The sequence below is a fragment of the Phacochoerus africanus genome, chromosome 9 (genome assembly GCF_016906955.1).
Source record: "Phacochoerus africanus isolate WHEZ1 chromosome 9, ROS_Pafr_v1, whole genome shotgun sequence".
NCBI lineage: Eukaryota > Metazoa > Chordata > Mammalia > Artiodactyla > Suidae > Phacochoerus > Phacochoerus africanus.
Genome location: NC_062552.1, coordinates 93,265,485 through 93,285,069, shown reverse-complemented (window position 1 = coordinate 93,285,069; position 19,585 = coordinate 93,265,485). Strand labels below are relative to the sequence as shown.

The 19,585-nt window shown below is 34.7% G+C and overlaps 1 protein-coding gene across 5 annotated transcripts in view; it reads right to left on the bottom strand.

The window, feature by feature from the left end:
- GPHN (gephyrin) overlaps nt 1–19,585 on the bottom strand; it is a 554,831-nt gene that overhangs the window by 219,974 nt on the left and 315,272 nt on the right. Inside the window, exon 8 of one of the 5 annotated variants that reach the window (XM_047797833.1) lies at nt 18,303–18,410. The exons of the other annotated variants lie outside the window; for them this stretch is intronic. Within the exon in view, the coding sequence (XP_047653789.1) occupies nt 18,303–18,410 (108 nt within the window). The remainder of the gene's footprint in view (nt 1–18,302; nt 18,411–19,585) is intronic. 5 annotated transcript variants of the gene reach the window in all.

The window sequence follows — 19,585 nt, the reverse complement described above, 5'->3', positions numbered from 1 at the left end:
CTTAACTAAAAAAACCCACAAAAAACTCCAACTGATCCCCCACTACATAGTTTAGAGATAGCCCTGAAGACAGCCCAAATTTCTGGTAAAGGTTCTTGGTATTGAAAGGGAAATCTTATTCTCAAGAATTGTGGTTGTTTCAAATATTTCCGGTGGCTCACTGAAGGATACGTTCAAAGGGCTTGTCTTTATTTCACCTAACTTGGAATTCTCAAAGGCTCAGGCAGCTAACTGGAGGGGAAGGTGTCCAAAAATTTAAAGTCAAATATATTAGCTGCTGATGTCTGGGCAATGGATAACAGGTGGGACAAACAACAGATCAACCGAAAACCTTGGGGGAAAAGGCTATGTGACGAGATTCTTTCAGGCATAAGAGCTTTGAAAAGCTCCTACATATTCCCGAGTATCCAAAAGGTCATGATTATGCCTAAGGCAAGGCACATCCTTAGAAAATTTCACCTCTTGCCGAACCACAGATTCTGCACAAGCAGGAAGCAAAGATTAGGCAGAGTTCTAAACTGTCTGGCTGAGTATTGAAGGCATTCTGCAAAGAATGTGAGATTTTCACTTTTTGTATACATATAAATATATATTTCCAGGCATTTACAGAAATTCCTTCAAATCACTAGCTGATCACAGAGCTAATGAAACAGACTTAAGCGGCCACACACAATAAAAGATAACAGACATGATAAAAGTAGTTCAGAAAACTCAATCAACGAACAAACAACAATTATAACAAGCAGCAGTAACATATCCTGGGGAGGGGGGAGAATCTGATTTCTAGAATTGCTACTTATAATACTCAGGGTCCAGTTTTGAATTAAAATTTATAAAATATTCACCTACTCCTGGGCATCTATCCAGAGAAAACCATGACTCAAAAAGATACATATACTCTAATGTGCATTGTGGCACTATATACAATAGCCAAGACATGGAAACAACCTAAATGTCCATCAACAGAAGAGTGGATCAAGAAGATGTGGTACATATACACAAGGAAATATTACTCAGCCATAGAAAGGAAAGAAATACCGGCATTTGCAGCAACATGGATGGACCTAGAAATTATCATGCTAAGTGAAGTCTCAGACAGTGAGATACCAACATCATATGCTATCACTTACATGTGGAATCTGAAAAAAGGACACAATGAACTTCTTTGTAGAACAGATACTGACTCATAGACTTCAAAAAAATTTGGTTTCCAAATGAGACAGGTTGGAGGGGTGGGGAGAGGTGCTGGGGGGTTGAGATGGAAATCTGTAATTTGGTTGTGATGATCGTTGTATAACTATAAATATAATAAAATACATAGACTAATAAAAAATAAAAGGAGGAATCACAGGTAAATTTTTTTTATAAAATATTCAAAAAAACAAGAAAGTATGGTCCATATATGGGGTGGGGATGGAGAAGAAATAGAAACTGTTCTTGAGAAAGTCTAGACACTAGGCTGACTAGACAAAGGTTTTAAGTTAACTACTTCTTTGAAACACCAATAAGTGAACGAAAACATGCATAATAGGAAACCTAGGAAAGAGAAAAGAAAGAGGCAGAGTAAGTATTTAAATAAATAATGCCTGTAAACTTTCACGTTTGCTGAAAGTCTCATGAATCTACTCATCTAAGAAGCTCAACAATCCCATGTTGGATAAACTCAAAGAGATCTACATTAAGACACATAAACTGCTGAAAGTGAAAGACAAAGAGAGAATTCTGAAAGCAGCAAGAGAAAAGCAACTCAAGGAATCCTCAATAAGAATAACAGTTGAGGGAGTTCCCGTCGTGGCGCAGTGGTTAACGAATCCGACTAGGAACCATGAGTTTGCGGGTTCGGTCCCTGCCCTTGCTCAGTGGGTTAACGATCCGGCGTTGCCGTGAGCTGTGGTGTAGGTTGCAGACACGGCTCGGATCCCGCGTTGCTGTGGCTCTGGCGTAGGCCGGTGGCTACGGCTCCGATTCGACCCCTAGCCTGGGAACCTCCATATGCCGCGGGAGCGGCCCAAGAAATAGCAACAACAACAACAAAAAGACAAAAGACAAAAGAAAAAAAAAAGAACAACAGTTGATGTCTTAACAGACAGCATAGAGGCAAGCAGTGGGAAGATATTATCAAAATGCTGAAGGAAATATATTTTCAAAATGCCCATCAATACAATCTCTAATTCTAACAAAATTGTTTGCAGAGATATAAAAACCCATCCTAAAATTCATATGGAATCTCAAGGGACTCAACATAGCCAAAATAATTTTGAAAAATAATATTGGAGGACTCATACTTTCCAATTTCAAAACTTAAAGGTTCAGTAACCAAAACAGTGTAATATTGGTATAAGCACAGACATATCAATCAATAGGATAGAATTGAAAGTCCAGAAATAAACTGTCTTATATCTTTATAGTTAATTTTTGACAAAGGTGCCAAGACAATCAATGGGAAAGAATAATCTCTTTGACAAACTGTGCCAGAACAACTGGATATCGACATTAAAAAATGAAATTCTACTTATCTCACACCATATATAAAAATTATCTCAAAATGGATCAAAGATCAAAATGTAAGAACTAAAATAATGCTCTCTCAGGATAAAACAGAGGGATAAATATTCTTTACCTTGGATTTGGCAATTCATTCTTGGATATGATACCAAAATTATAAGAAAAAAATAAAATTTAGACGAATTGGACTTCATTATAGTTAAAAACTTTTGTACATCACAGGACATTATCAAGAGAGGTTATCCAGAAATTCCCTTTGTGACTCAGTGGTAATGAACTTAACTAGTAACCATAAGTATGCAGGTTTGAGCCCTGGCCTCTCTCAGTGGCTTAAGGATCTGGTATTGCCATGAGCTGTGGTGTAGGTCATGGACGTGGCTCAGATCTTGCGTTGCTGTGCTGTGGCTGTGGCTGTGGCTGGCAGCTACAGCTTCAATTCTGCCCCTAGCCTGGGAACTTCCATATGCCGTATATGCAGCCCTAACTAGGAAAAAAAAAAAAAGAGAGAGAGAGGTTATCTGGACTACTTAAAAAATACTTACATATGAACAGCAGAAGACAATCCATTAAAAAAAAACAAACACACACATCATTATAAGAAATGAGGCAAAAGACTTGAATAGATAATTCTCCAAAGAACATACACAAATGGCCAACAAGCTACATGAAAAGATGTTCATTGTCATTAGAGAAATGAAAATCAAAACCACAATGAGATACTTCACACTCAATGGCTCTGATTTTTTTTGAAAAGGAAAATAACAAATTAGAAACCTCATACACTACTGTTGGATGCTAAAATGGTGCAGCTCTGTGGAAAACAATTTGGCGGTTTCTCACAAAGTGAAACATAGAATAACTCAACAATTCTACTTCCAGGCATAAACTGAAGAGAATCAAAAACAGATGTTCAAACACTTGTATACTAGTGTTCATACTACCATTATTTTAATATCTAAAAAGTGGACACAACCAAAATGTCTATCCAACTGATCAATGGCTAAACAACATGTGGAACATCTATACAATGAAATATTTTACAGCCATAAAAAGGAGTACTGACGCATGTTACAACACAGTTGAACCTTGAAGACAGGATGGGACGCGAAAGATGTTAGACATAAAAAAACTACATATTGTATGATTCCATTTATATATAATATCCATAGCAGGCAAACACATAGACAGGAAGCAAATCAGTGGTTGCTAGGGATGCGAAGTGGGGGGTATAGGGAGTGACTATTTAATGGGTGTAGTGTTTTTTTTGGCAGGGGGTGATAAAATATTCTGTAATTAGAGGTGATATTTTCAGAACTTTGTAAATGTACAAAAGCCACTGAATTATACACTTTAAATTGGTGATTTTGTTATGTGAATTTAACTTCGATTAAATTTAAAAAGAATTTCTTTCACAATCCAGCATAATAAAAACTTTGTCCTCTACAAATCTATAAAAGCTTTATAGTTTTGTCTTTCATATTTAGAATTGATTTTTGTATACTGTATGTGATAAAGAAAAAATTTTATTTTTTCCATAAGGACAGCCATCAGTCTCAGTCTCATTTATTGAATAAAGAACTTCTTCATTAATGTGTAACCCAAACTCTGTCATATACCAAGTGTCCATATATGCTGGCATTTTTTTAAGGCTTCTATTCTGTTCCATTGATTAAGTTTTAAATCTTGCACCAATAATACACTACTTTATTATATTTTAAGTCTTGATATTTATACAACAGATCTCACTTTGTTCTTTTTCTTATTCATGAGTATCTTGGTTATTTTTGGTCTTTTGCACTTCCATTCTGTATAAATTTTAGAGGCAGCTTGTCAAGTTTCTCTCTTCCTCTCTTAATTAAATACACACACAAACACACACCACTTACAACCTGTTAGGATTTTATTTACTATGTTTGTACAGAAAAAGACATATAGTTTTAAAATACACTCCCTAATTGATAAAAAATTTACTAATGGGGGTGTGTGAAGCAAATAAGAATGAGATGAGAGGTTGGTTCAAGTGAGGGTTAATGTTACATCTATGTTTTCATTTTTATTTTTTAATAAAAAGAATGTACTCATGTATCACTGTACAATTTTAAAACTTTAGTAATGAAATTCATGGGAGGGATTGTTTCAAAAATTAAGAAATGGTCATTGTACTCAACAGCTAGGGAGTAGTTAAGAGAATGAGCACAATGCCTTGTACACAGCCGATAATATTTTCTTCTTTGATCATAAAGAAGTAGAAGCAACTACCAAATTAGAGAATTCAAGCTCTCCTTGAGACAGAGGAATGGAACAGAATGTTAACTCAGAAAAATGGCATCAGCAGAAAGGATGGATGTTTAGCCTTGATGATCCTTAATATAACAATTAAGACAAGAAAAGAGATGAAAAAGGAAAAGGCCTGAAAATTACAATTCAGCAATGTATCTAAAGGAGTCAATAACAGATGAAAGAAAGCCTTTCTAAGGAGTAGTGAGGATCCACTTAGAGTAAGCAGAATTTGTAGAGGATTAGTTTAGCACAAATGCCAAATCATTTTCAAAAGAAATAACATTCCTACTTTCAGATCAACTAATCTGTATTCCTATTATCTTATGAAACTGAGAGCACAGGGAAAACAATTTGTCCCAGTTGATCTCTAACACTCTGTAAATATGCAATGTAATTTCAACCGTGATTTATTAAACACTAGAATATTCCTCATTTAGGGAAATTTTAATTGGAAAACATACTTTCTTAGCCATTGTGCTGGTTCTTTCTGGTTATGTAGCCATTCTGTCTTAAATCTACTTTGATTGGGCAAACACTTCTAAAAGATGAAATGGAGAATTATATTATCAAAATTAGAATACATAGCTAAAGTATCATTTCCTTTTATAAACTCTGTAGTCTTTTGAATTGTCAGTAAGAATACCAATAAAGTAAATACACAACTTTGTATTTTGATGCTAAGTTAATTCTTAAGTAAGTGTACATTTCCCCTTTGAATCATTGTTTTTACTACTTCATCTCTTTTTGAAAAAATATTTAAACTTAGAGAAAACGTGTTAAGATTATCATAATGGAAGATCCTTTTGTTATATGGCTTTAATTTTGGGTAGCTAGTGGGCAGATTTATAACAAGCGGAGTAAATTTCCCAAAGCAGCCACGAATGAAGAAGATGGCTTCCAAAGCCACAATCTGCCAGTCTCTATGGTAAGGCTTCTGAGGTCCTTGTCCAGCTTGGTTGTTAGCTCTATCATATGAACCTTTGCCTAGTAACTTCTCTGTTTAAAGACCTTTAAGACAGATTGCATTCTCTTAAAAATCCTACTATACATCCAAGTGTGCAATATAGAACCTGAACTAATAATTGATTGCATATGAATGCCTCATGGGTTCTTTCAGAAAAAAAAAAAAGTCATGTATTTTCCCACAGCTTCTTATACTGATCCTTTAGAAGCTATGATTGTTATGAAAATATTACTAAAGTACAAAACTATCAAACCAATGTATCTTGAGTTCTGTTTTAAGGTATTGGGCAAGTCATATATTTAACAAGAATTCAAAAAATTCTTGGAATAAGATAAACAAAGTGCATTTTGCCTACAAGAAAATATATTTTAGCTGGTTAAGCAATTAAACAATAGGGTTCCAGTGACTTTTTTTCTTCTTTTTACAGCCACACCTGCGGCTTATGGATGTTCCTGGGCTAGGGGCTGAATTGGAGCTGCTGTTGGGGCCTATGCCACAGCCACGGCAATACCAGATTTAAGCTGCATCTGCCACCTATGCTGCAGCTTGTGGAAATGCTGGATCATTAACCCACTGGGCAGGCCAGGGATTGAAGTCACATCCTCACAGAGACAATGTCTAATCCTTAACCTGCTGGGCCAAAATGGGAACCCCTATCACTGACTTGAATGCAGTGTCATTAATGTATGCAAGTGACAGCACTAGAAAAGACAGGTAAAATATGAAATACCTGATATAGATTTTAAAAAGGTCTCTTTGAGTGTTCTTGCTGTGGCAGTGGGTTAAGAATCTGACTGCAGGAGTTCCTGTCGTGGCGCAGTGGTTAACCAATCCGACTAGGAACCATGAGGTTGCGGGTTCGGTCCCTGCCGTTGCTTAGTGGGTTGGCGATCTGGCGTTGCCGTGAGCTGTGGTGTAGGTTGCAGACGCGGCTCGGATTCTGAGTTGCTGTGGCTCTGGCGTAGGCCGGTGGCTACAGCTCCGATTCGACCCCTAGCCTGGGAACCTCCATATGCTGCAAAAAAGTGGCCCAAAGAAATAGCCAAAAAAAAAAAAAAAAAAAAAAAGAATCTGACTGCAGCAGCTCGGGTCACTGTTGAGGTGATGCCAAAGCTTATGTTGTTAAAGCACAATGCAATCCTGCTGTGTAGCACAGGGAACTATATCCACTCACTTGTGATGGAACATAATGGAGGATAATGTGAGAAAAATAATACATATAATTATGTATATATATGACTGGTCACTTTGCTGAGAAAACTAATATATATAATAATATAAATGTACATATATGACTGGGTCACACTGCTGTACAGTAGAAATTGATATTTCTGTTGCTTTAGGAGACTGACCTGAGAAAACATTTGTAAGGCTGATGTCAGAGAATGTTTTGCCTATGTTCTCTTTCAGGAGTTTGACGGTGTCTTGTCTTTCAGCCATTTTGAGTTTATTTTTGTACATGGTGTGAGGTGTGTTCTAGTTTCATTGATTCGCATGTAGTTGTCCAGGTTTCCCAGCAATTCTTGCTAAAAATAGTCTTTTCCCCATTTCATGTTTTTGCCTCCTTTGTCAAAGATTAATTGACCATAGGTGTCTGGGTTTATTTCCGGGTTCTCTATTCTGTTCCATTGGTCTGTCTGTCTGTTTTGGTACCAGTACCACACTGTCTTGATTACTGTGGCTTTGTAATATTTTTTGAAGTCTGGGAGAGTTATGCCTCCTGCTTGGGTTTTGTTCCTCAGAATTGCTTTGGCAATTCTGAGTCTTTTGTGGTTCCATATAAATTTTTGTATTGTTTGTTCTAGTTCTGTGAAAAAAGACATGGCTGATTTGATAGGGATTGATTGAATTTGTAGATTGCACAGAAATAAAAGCAAAAATAAACGAATGGGACCTAATCAAACTGACAAGCTTTTGCACAGCAAAGGAAACCAAAGAGAAAACAAAAAGACAACTTACAGAATGAGAGAAAATAGTTTCAAATGATGCAACTCACAAGGGCTTCATCTCTAAAACATACACAGAACTTCTACAACTCAACAGCAAAAAAGCCAACAACCCAATGGGAAAATGGGCAAAAGACCTGAAAAGACATTTCTCCAAGGAAGATATACAGATGGCCAACAAGCATTTGAAACAATGCTGAACATCACTGATTATTAGAGAAATGCAAATCAAAACTACCATAGATACCACCTCACACCAGTCAGAATGGCCATCGTTAATAAGTCCACAAATAATGAATTCTGGAGGGGGTGCGGAGAAAAGGGAACCCTCCTGCACTGTTGGTAGGAATGGAAGCTGGTACAACCACTCTGGAGAACAGTATGGAGGTACCTTAGAAAATGATACATAGAACTACCATATGACCCAGCAATCCCATTCTTGGGCATATATCTGGACAAAACTTTCCTTGAAAAGACACATGCACCCGCATGTTCATTGCAGCACTATTCACACAATAGTCAAGACATGGAAACAACCCGAATGTCCATTAACAGATGATTGAATTAGGAGGATATGGTATATATACACAATGGAATACTACTCAGCCATAAAAAAGAACAAAAGAATGCCATTTGCAGCAACGTGGATGGAACTAGAGACTCTCATACTGAGTGAAATATGTCAGAAAGAGAAAGATGAATACCATATGATATCACTTATATCTGGAGTCTCATATAAAGCACAAATGAACCTTTCCACAGAAAAGAAAATCATGGACTTGGAGAGTAGTTACTTGTGGTTGCCCAGGGGGAAGGGGAGGGATGGATTGGGAGCTTTGGGTTAATGGATGCACACTACTGCTTTTGGAATGGATTAGCAATGAGATCCTGCAGTGTAGCACTGAGAACTGTGTCTACTCACTTATGACAGAGATGATAATGGGAGAAAAAAGAAAGTATACATGTATGCATAACTGGGTCACCATGCTGTATAGTAGAAAAAAAAAGGTATTGGGGAAATAACAATAAAAAAAGAAATTGATAGAACACTATAAATCAACTATAATGGAAAAAATAAAAATCATAAAATAAAAAAATTTAAAAAGCACAATGCGTATCTTTTCTCAGATTTGAAAAAGGTCTATGTAGTTTATTTTAATACATCTTCCTATTTATTTTATTAATAATAGCAATCTTTGTGAAAAGCTTTCAAAAACATATACTTAATAGCCCAAGTAATGGTTACTACAAATTCATCACACATACATACATCAAACATTTATTATTAAAGATCATATAGCTATCTAGAAAAATCCTGCATTGTGGCATCCATATGAGTAGAAACAAACAAGAATAAAAAAAGCACATCAAGCACATGGACATCTTGAGCAAAAATGCTATTTTATTTTGTAAACATCCATGCATTATTACACTCCTTTCATATGCCAGGAAAAATAGTGAAAGACTTTGAAATGGACAAAAAATACTATAAGGTGTCTAATGTACTGGACAATTTTGAATTATCTGCACTGTTCACATCCTTTCATCTATTTTACAAGTCTAAGTTGTCAAAACCTGGTCATAATATAGTTTTTGTCCAAATGATCCTTTTGTAATGGACTATCTTGTAGATAGTGACCAAGTGTTACATTTATTTGTAAATTCATTTCAGTATTCCCAATCCCTATATATTTGCGTTCTTTGAATTCTCCTGTTAATCAGTTATAACATCTTTCTGGTTCCCTCATTACTCAATGAGTGAAATAACATCTTTGATGTGTATTCATTTAGTATTTATAACAAAGACATGATTTTAACTTAAAAAAAGTTCCCTAGCAGTTTTAGAGATCATCCACTGAGATGCCAAAGGATTCATCTAATGTGACCAGATAAACTGCATAGCCAGAGGAATGCATTCTTAAGCACTTGCTTAAGCTCACAGGTATATTTTCTTGCCAATCAGAGGTGAATCCTAAATACCAACATAATTTTACTTAGATGACTGTCCATTTCTTATGTTTAAAAAGTTGTAACTCTCAATATTTACTGAATTAGAAATCAAAAGAAAAATTTTGCCTGTTTATTAATTCACTTGAAAAAAGCAATGATTAACAAGTTGCATGTTAAATAAATTATACTGTCATACTATTATGAAGATAGTTTTCAACTTGTAGGTCATCTGATGAAGAACTGTAGTCCTAAAGCAAAGTATCAGTTTGTTCCAGAGTATTTGGAAGAATATAATGAAGGATAAAATTTGGAAAGTAGAATTTGTTTCCTTTGATTAAAAATGTCTGAGCCTGAAAATAAGTTATAAAGTGTGTTAAAATATCAACAAAATTCATTTAATTTTTGATGTGCTTCTTTATTTGGCTTACTTAGTGCCTACTACCCATGTAATCTGTGTAGATAGTAGAGATGCTGTCTCGCCAGAATACCTTTCTGTGCTATATGTCAATTTAATTTAATTTTCTTTTTTATATGTTAATTTTATTGTATGCTTGATAATTTAAGGCAAAAAAACCCCAAAAAGTTCCTCACTTATGAAAGAGCTCTCTCTCTCTCTTTTTTTTTTTGTCTATTTAGGGCTGCACCTGCAGTATATGAAAGTTCCCAGGCTAGGGGATGAATTGGAACTGCAGCTGCTGGCCTATGGCCACAACCATAGCAACACCAGATCTGAGCCACATCTGCAACCTACACCACAGCTCACAGCATCGCTGGATTCTTAATCTACTGTACAAGGCCAGGGATCAAACTCACGGCCTCATAGATACTAGTCGGGTTTGTTACTGCTGAATCACGATGGGAATTCCAAAAGAGTTAATTCTTAACAACTGAGTTACCTTTTGTGCTTTTAAAAATGTTTTGTCATTTTAATTATAAAGGCATCCAAAAATTATTTCTCAGGCATTCATGATCCTATCTTAAATCAAGTGTCCAATTTCCTCTGACAATTCTAAATTGAATCCTAAATATAGAACACATTTTTAAAAAAGTTCAGGGTACCTTTCACTTAAAACTATCTTTCAGATTTTCCAGCAGGCTCCTAGAAATAAAAAAAAAAAAAAAAAAATTTGTTCCTTCAGCATAAAGAATAAGGAAAGATACAATTAGGTTTGTTTTATGTGTTACAACTATAAATTTCACAGGAGGCTGTCACATCAAAAGGGAAGCAAACCTCCTCTAGGTTAAATTTATATAGGCAAAATGTTACTAATATAATTATTTCATTAATTGTGTGTTTAGTGGAAAGTCCCTAGAGAATCAACAATTCCTCCCAGCCCATAATTTTTTTAATCTAAGGGGAAATACTGCTTAAAACTCTTGAAGTAGTTATACTCTATCCCCCAATAAGGAATTTTACTCTCTTCCATTCTGATATTACCACCTACAGTTAATAACCATACCTATTAAATCTCAGTCACCTACAGAAGGATTTTGATACTTACCTAAAAGTTATGCTATGAGCTACAGACCAGAGCTTGTGCACTTAATAAAGAAGGACAGTTTCACAAGCCTCATGGAAAGAACTGTACCAGATACTTCCAAGTAGTGACACTTCAAATAATATACTCTTGGGTGCAGACTTCTGAAGTGATATTGCCTAGATAACTTTTAGACTATGTACTGTGTACTGTGTATTTCCAAAATTCTTATTAGTCTAGAAGCTGAAAGCTTCATGAAAGCAGACTGCTAGGCTAAGATCTAGTAGAATGAGAATTAATTACATTGGACTGAGTGATTTTCTGGATATGTGAGGAAGCTATTTTTCTTTCCTCTTAATCTATATATTACCTATAGAATTTCATAGATTTTGATTTCTTAAAACTAAAAAGAAATATTTCTAAATGATATTTGATTTGCACTGATTCTCTAAGAATTCAGAACCTCTTACTAAGTCTGCTAACTTTTCTTGACAGTATAGTGATTTCCACAGTCTAAGAATGTCTTCCTTTAGTAACAAGATATAATTGGACAAATTGATGATGGAAACAAGGATTTAGGTGAAGTGTAATGTTTGAGAATGATGCCCTTTTAATTAGATATGACTACCAATTCTGAAAAACAAAGATTGGCTGTACCCACAAAGCCCTCCCAGCAAAAATAACTGGTACCTGGAGTATAGGGTCTCAGCCTTGAATGTGGTTTAAGGAAGGTCAATTATATACGGTAATAAAACTTTGGTGACCTGGAGAAGAGAGGAACTCATCCAAAAACAGGTATTTCAGGTGAAATAGGGTGAAGAGATTTTCTTGGGCTTGATTTCCTAATCTTGGAATGGCAAAAATAGAAACTTAAAAGTAGAATCTGAGATTACCTATGAAAACTTCCGGACAGAAGTTAATTTTGCAGCCTTGGTATTTGCAAAGCAATCTCAGAGAATTAACTAATAACTTGCTGCAGCTAAACAAATAATCAAGCACAAACTTGCTTGATTATTTAAATAAATAAAACCAGTCAGGATTTTTTTTTGTATCAAAAATCATCTCTGGGTATAGAGAATTATTAGTAAAATGGGTAAGAAAGTTTATTAAATGTCTTGATTTGTGTTCCCATCTAGGTTATCTGAACTTTTTATTTTCAGTATTTTACCACTCTGCAAGCTATGAAAAACTGAAACTAATGAAAATTATTGTCTACAGAAATGCAGATATATTTTGTCCATCCTGTCCTGAGAAGGAAAAATTTATTATTGCCCACATATAATGACCAAGTTTTGTATCTATTATGTCATCCCAGTCTTTGCGACTGCTTTTATATATATATATATCTCCTTTGATTTTTTTTCTTTGAATTGGTTTACAGCTTACTGTTTGCTCATTAACTAATTAAAATATTTGACACATTTAAAATACCATGCTTTAATAGATATTATGTTCTCCAAAATATTTGGATTTATCTAAATATATTTCTGACTCCAATAATGCTTATAGTTCTAAGTCCTGTGCTTGGACTGGTAAACTTCCAGAGTAAATATGTTCTATTGTTTGCAATTCTTAGGCTGTGGAGTGCATTTTATCTTTCAAGTATTTCAAACCAAAGTTCTAAAATCCTAATTTTCATTTTTAAGGAGAATCTGTACCTAGTTATATTCCAGAAAATTATACTTCTTCTGTCTTCCACTGAGAGGTGCTATATCAAAGAGGTCAGGAATGCTGATGCAGACACCAGATTGCCTAGACTTGAATACCAGTTCAGTCACTAGCTAGTTAATGTCCTTAACCTCTTTGTCTTTCAATTTTCTCATAAGTAAAATCATAATGTATGTAAAGTTGGTATATGTAAAATGTTTAGAAGAGTGACTCACACTCAATATTATTTTAATATATTAGAATCCTCAAGGATATGAATAAAATATATATATAAAATATATAAAGTGAGTGTGTGTGTGTGTGTGTGTGTGTGTGTGTGTGTGTATTCTTTAATTTTCTGACCAAAGCTTTATAAGCATTTACGGCCTTTTGTACTGGTGTCATTTATTTCCAGGCAAATACATAAGAATGGTAGGTTGCCAAGTCTGAGATTTTTTTCTTTGAGTTCCAAATAAATGTTTTAGGAAGATAGACTCTTCCTGACTGGCCATATCAATCTAACATATTGTTTTCTCCACATCCTTTCCCAAAAGGAAATTAGAAACTATGCCCCCCGCCCCCAGGGCAAGTAGATTTTCTTGCATTCAGTGGAACCTGGGGAAACTCATCATTGTGAGAAATTTTTCCGGATTTAATTCCTGTCAGTGAGACAAGATTTCCTATTATGTATCTCCATGGCTATCTTCCCTCTTTGTCTCAAACAGTTTCTTGCCTCTCATTATGCTTGCACATTTCTTCAGAATTGGATCCAGTCTTCTTGTAAAGACCTTTACACTTATTTATTAACCACAGAGGGGTAAGATTTATTTTCCTTTTTTTCCTCCAGTGTGTCACACTCCCATACTCTCTATCCTCTTGAATAAGGTTTCTCATTCAAATACGAAACTTCGGGGATTCCTATTTGATATATTCTGTTATTATAAGGAAGACTTTTCAGCTCTGATGAGACAGCAAATACAATATATATATTTATTTGCTGAAACATCTAGAGGTAGGCATAGTTCAACAGAGGCTTGAGTAAGTGTGGTAGAACAATGTGACTAGGACCCAATATCTTTCTTTCCTCTCTCTCGTCCCAGGATTGCTACTTTACTGTTAGCTCCATTATCAGCAGGCATTCCTTTCATAGTTCCAAAACAGAAATTCTTTTTTGTTTTCTTTTTTGGTGAAGAAACTGGTCCTTCATAGAAACTCAGTCATTTATGCATAAACTCACTCATTAACTGAAATAATTTCTTCAAATTGAAGTATAGCTGATTTATAATGTTGTGTTAGTTTCAGGTGTACAGTAAAGTCATTCAGATTCTTCTCCCATATAGGGTACTAAAAAATATTAAGTATAGTTCCCTGTGCTATACACTAGGTCCTTGTTATTTATCTATTTTATATATAGTAGTGTGTATATGTTATTCCAAAATTCCTAATTTATTCCTCCCCTCCACCTTTCCCCTATGGTAACCACAAGTGTTTTTTTCTATGTCTGTGAGTACGTTTCTGCTTTGTAACTCAGTTTACTTATATCATTTTATTTAGATTTCACACATAGGTGATATCATGTAGTATTTGTCCTCTTTCTGATTTACTTAATATGATAATCTCTAGGTCCATCCATGTTGCTGAAAATGGCATTATTTCATTCTTTTATGGCTGAGTAATAGTCCATTGTATATATAAATACACACCACATCATCTTTATCCATTCATCTGCTGATGGACATTTAGGGTGCTTCCATGTCTTAGAGATTGTAAGTAGCGCTGCAATGAACACTGGGTGCATGTATATTTTTGAATTATGGTTTTCTCTGGATTTATGCCCAGGAGTGAGACTGCAGGATCATATGGTAGTTCTATTTTTAGTTTTTAATTAATTAATTAATTAATTGTCTTTTGTCCTTTTAGGGCTGCACCCGTGGCATATGGAGGTTCTCAGGCTAGGGGTCTAATCGGAGCTACAGCTGCCAGCCTACACCTCAGCTCACTGAGGATCCTTAACCCACTGAGCAAGGCCAGGGATCGAACTCGTAACCTCATGGTTCCTAGTTGGATTCGTTTCCTCTGCGCCATGACAAGAACTCCTATTTTAGTTTTTAAAGGAACCTCCATACTATTTTCCACAGTGGCTTCAAGTGCAATTCTTAGAGTTCTATATTTCCTCATTCATATCCAATAGGAAATAGAGTCTATGTCCCTAGTAGCCCAAATAAAATCTAAGACACGAGACCACTTGCTTTGATTGACCTGAATTATGTGTTTATTGAACTAAAAACTATGGCTACATGAAATGTATGTTCTCATTATATTAAGCCAACCTACTCTGGAGGGTTAGTCAATCTCATCTCAAGTATATGACTGGGAAATGTGGTATAATGCTAGGAACAGGGAATGGGAAATAACTGCTGGAGAGGCAACTAACAAATATCCATTATTGGACGTACTCCTCAAGCCTCTTTGTTTCCTAAAAAAGCAAGTGGATAAGTTTGGCAATAATCAGTATTCAGATCACTAGGAACTAACTACTGAAGCGTCGGTACACTGATCAAGATTCAAGTTTCGCTTCCTTGATCCAAAGAAGTAGGTAATTGAGTTAGGAAAGTAAAGAAGTAAAAAACAAAAATAAAAACAAACAAAAGAACACCTCTTTGTGGGCTGGAATAATCCACTTATATTTGTATCCTGAGCTCAAGTATAGTATTTGGCACCTAGAAAGAACTTTGTAATAGTAAACTCAATTTACATAGTTTACAGTTTCCTCCCATATATCTTATTTGCTACAAATAATAACCTCTTGTGGCATACTGTTATTATCACAGATAAAAAACTGAACTTTAAATCCTGAGGAATTTTCTCCGAATATTAAATGATAAGGTCAAGGATTATATATCTAGGTCTTCTAATTTTAAATTGCATAATTTTTACATTAATCCAAACTGTTTCACATGTCTCAGAATTTGACCAGCTGAGGGAAATTGTGATTTTTTTTTCTCTAATATGTAATCAGATTTTCCCTTTCAAGATTAATTTTTAGGAGTTCCTATTGTGGTGCAGCAGAAATGAATTTGATTAGGGACCATGAGTTTGTGCGTTCAATCCCTGGCCTTGCTCAGTGGGTTAAGGATCCGGTGTTGCCCTGAGCTGTGGTGTAGACAGCGTGCGAGCAGACGCGGCTCGGATTCTGCGTTGCTGTGGCTGTGATATAGGCTGGAGGTTGCAGCTCTGATTTAACCCCTAGCCTGGGAACCTCCATGTGCCATGGGTGTGACCCTAAAAAAAGACCAAAAAAAATTAATTTTTAAATTTTACATTGGTAAAGCTTGTAAAAGCTAGCCAAAGAGTTCACAGAGATACTGCAAATGACTGTTTCATGTAGAGATCTGAAACACTGGCATCAAATTCTGGACATTCAGAGCCAATGAGCTTATTAATGAAGTTAATACTACATAAAACATTCACAGAGTTAACAGGGCTTTGTTAGCAGCACCAAGAACATTAAGACCTTCACTTTCATTATTTTGTTACGTATTTCTTCTTTTTCTTTCTTTTTTTAAATGGATACAGGTCTGAAGAACATGAACATTATATTCATTGATATAAAGCTCTTGGAGTTCCCTTCATGGCTCGGTGGTTAAAGAACTTGACTAGGATCCATGAGGATGTGGGTTCAATTCCTGGCCTCGCCCAGTGGGTTCAGGGATCTGGCGTTGCCGTGAGCTGTGGTGTAGGTCGTAGATGAGGCTCAGATCTGGCGTTGCTGTGCCTGTGGCGTAGGCTGGCAGCTGTAGCTCTGATTAGACCCTTAGCCTGGAAACTTGCATATGCTGCAGGTGTGGCCCTAAAGAAACAAAACAAACAAAAAAAAGTCTAAAGCTCTCATTATCATTTGTCAAAGGAAGCTCAAAAACATGAATCTACTTATAAAACTGAGTATATGTCAAAAAGACCATAACCACTACTTAGGATTATAAAACCAATAACTCACCAATAAATAATTTTATTTACTATTTAAATTATTAAATCATTTCACTAATAAACATTTAATTTATTTATAATTAACATATATTAATTTATTGATCTATTTATGCCACATCATTATTAAATTAAATAGTATTAATAATAAATACTTGTTGATAATATTTAATTTAATTAAAAGTTAAGTTGAAAAAGTTAATAAATGAGAAGCTCTTGGGTGATGCCATATAAGGGCATCCAGATGGAACACTTAAGGAGACATTCTGAACTACTTCCTACAGAGAATTAATCCCTAATAATTTAAGGAATCCATTGTGTGTAATACTTGATTTCTCTCCACTGCATCTAGATTGATACTAGTTATGTGAAATCTTCGAGAGAACTGAAAAAATTATTTAAATCATTTTCTATATAATAATTTGATACCCAGAATATGATAATTTAAAAGCTTGGTTTTGAATATGAACTTTCATACATTTTAGTTTGAAAATCAGGATGATTATTATACTTGCTGTGGTTGCTTTATCATATGAGCATATAAAAGACAACCTTGCTTTAAATTTGGTATATTTTAGAATGCTTATAATTTATAGCAAAGCTATAGCTGGAGAATTCAGCTGTCAACTGAAATTCTTTAATAATTTTAATCATTATTTACATTTTCTACTTGGCCTTTTACTTAGCCAAGTTTATTTCTAATCAGTCATGGCTTGTTGAATATAAGGGTTCATTGACTTGGTAGCATATCTTCCAGGAGATTATTGATCCTATTTTTTCTCCTTGCATCCCCCTGAAATTCTGGGTGTTTTTTCTTCCTCAGCATTAGAAACCAGTTATCACTTATTTTTCTTCTTTTTTCCTCTTATTTTATATTCATATTAGAGACTGCGAGAGTTTTACTGCATTGACAGTTTAGACCATATATTGCTGCTTATTCAGTTCTACTTTAATTTTTTTAAGCCTGGTACTTTTCACAAAGTTCATTCAGCCAATGATTGAAGGAAGTGATATGTATCTTTAAAAGTTTCTATCTGAAGATTAGTAATATCAGAATTTGTGCAAAGACTCAACTCTGAATGGTTGTAATGAGAACATAGTGAAGGAAAAGAAAATAAGATGCAAAATCATAAGGGAAAAAAGCAAGGTTAATACAAATTAAATATTACCTTGATCAATCTGCTTAGATTTTAAAACTTAAAGTGGTCCTCTTAAGGCATTATTTTAATTAAGCCAGGTAATTTATTTAAAGATAAGTGATGAAATTACTGAAGAAAAAAATAACTTCTGGGCAATGAATTTCTTGGAAGTTATGTATAACAAGTTTATTGCCACATACTACAAATCTTATTATAGTACTTTAGGTACCAGAGAAACTCTATTAAATTAAATTCCTTGATGGAAGATACTTAGTGGCACTTAATACTTGCACAAAAAAGCACTGGTGAAGATCCTTCAGAATAAAACATATCTTCTGTAATATGTTAAAGCCTACCTCGGTAGGCTGTACGCTTGCAAAATCATTAATGTAAAAGCCTCTTGTCTTACCGGTTCCTCTGCACTGCCTGTTGCATCATGGGAATAACTGATGAGACCAGGGATGGGCTGCTCACCGTGTGCCATGATAACAGCAGGACTGGTGTAGAATGGATGCTTCTAATGCACAACACATAACAACTATGAATATAGTGACAGGAAAACATGAAACTATTCAAGCAAAATGTCTGGAAAGGAAAAAGGATGAAAACAAATGGAACAATGAAATGTCGAAAATTTTCAAATGTAGAATGACAAAATCAGCTTAGATTTCAAATGACATAAGCTTTTTTCTAAGACTGAAATTGATGGTCCTTTTTACTCTTTTAATTAAGAGTAAAAGAAACAGAACATATAATGATTTTAAAATGTACCTGTTTCATTTATAAAAACAAGACAAAGAAAATAAAACAAACTTCACACACAACTTAAATACTTACAAGCCTCAAGTAAGGACTAATGGATCATTGAATGGATCTAGTGACAGCATGATCCAGTTTTCAATGAAAGAATCACCTACTGATTTTCTGACTAGATACTTCAAAAGGATCTCTGTGATCCTTTCCAATATAGAGGTTGTCAAAAGGCCCTCTCATGTTATGCTCATAGCAAAAATATCTGGATGAGCCATAAAACTTTAGGAATTACATCACATAATGATTAGATTTTCAATCTTTATGCTCTCAATCACTGAACAATCATTACTCCCAGAAGTGATATGCTACTGCCTGAAAATCTTAAAAGTATACAAAGTGGATTATACTAGGTATGAATAATAATGTAGATCATGTTCTGTGAGTTTAAGATGATGACTAAATTTACTTAAGTACCTCACGGTACTTTATTTACTCCCAGAATTGTTTGAAGGGAATTTGCAATACTTTGGTATTGTTTTAGTAATATTTATTACTTTATTAAATAAAAAATGCAAATATCTTGCATCCATTTCTTCTCCTTACAACTAGGGTAATTTGTGTCCAATAGTTAAATAAGTACTTAGTTAACTGCTGAAACATCTTGTCTTTAAAAAAAAATTTATTAATCTTTCTCAACTAATTTCTTGAATTATCTATGATCTCTTATCTTTAGTTTGGTGCTCCTTTAGGAATTTGTGGATATTTGATTTTCTAAATACATGAGCATTATGTATTTTATCTGATCATAAAAATGATATTTTCAAAGAGTTCTTAAATATCACATTGTTTATAATTGAAACTATTACTTTAATAGATAACAGCAGTATCTTTAATTCCTCAGAACTCAGAACAAACTTCAATGCCCTCAAGAACTCTACA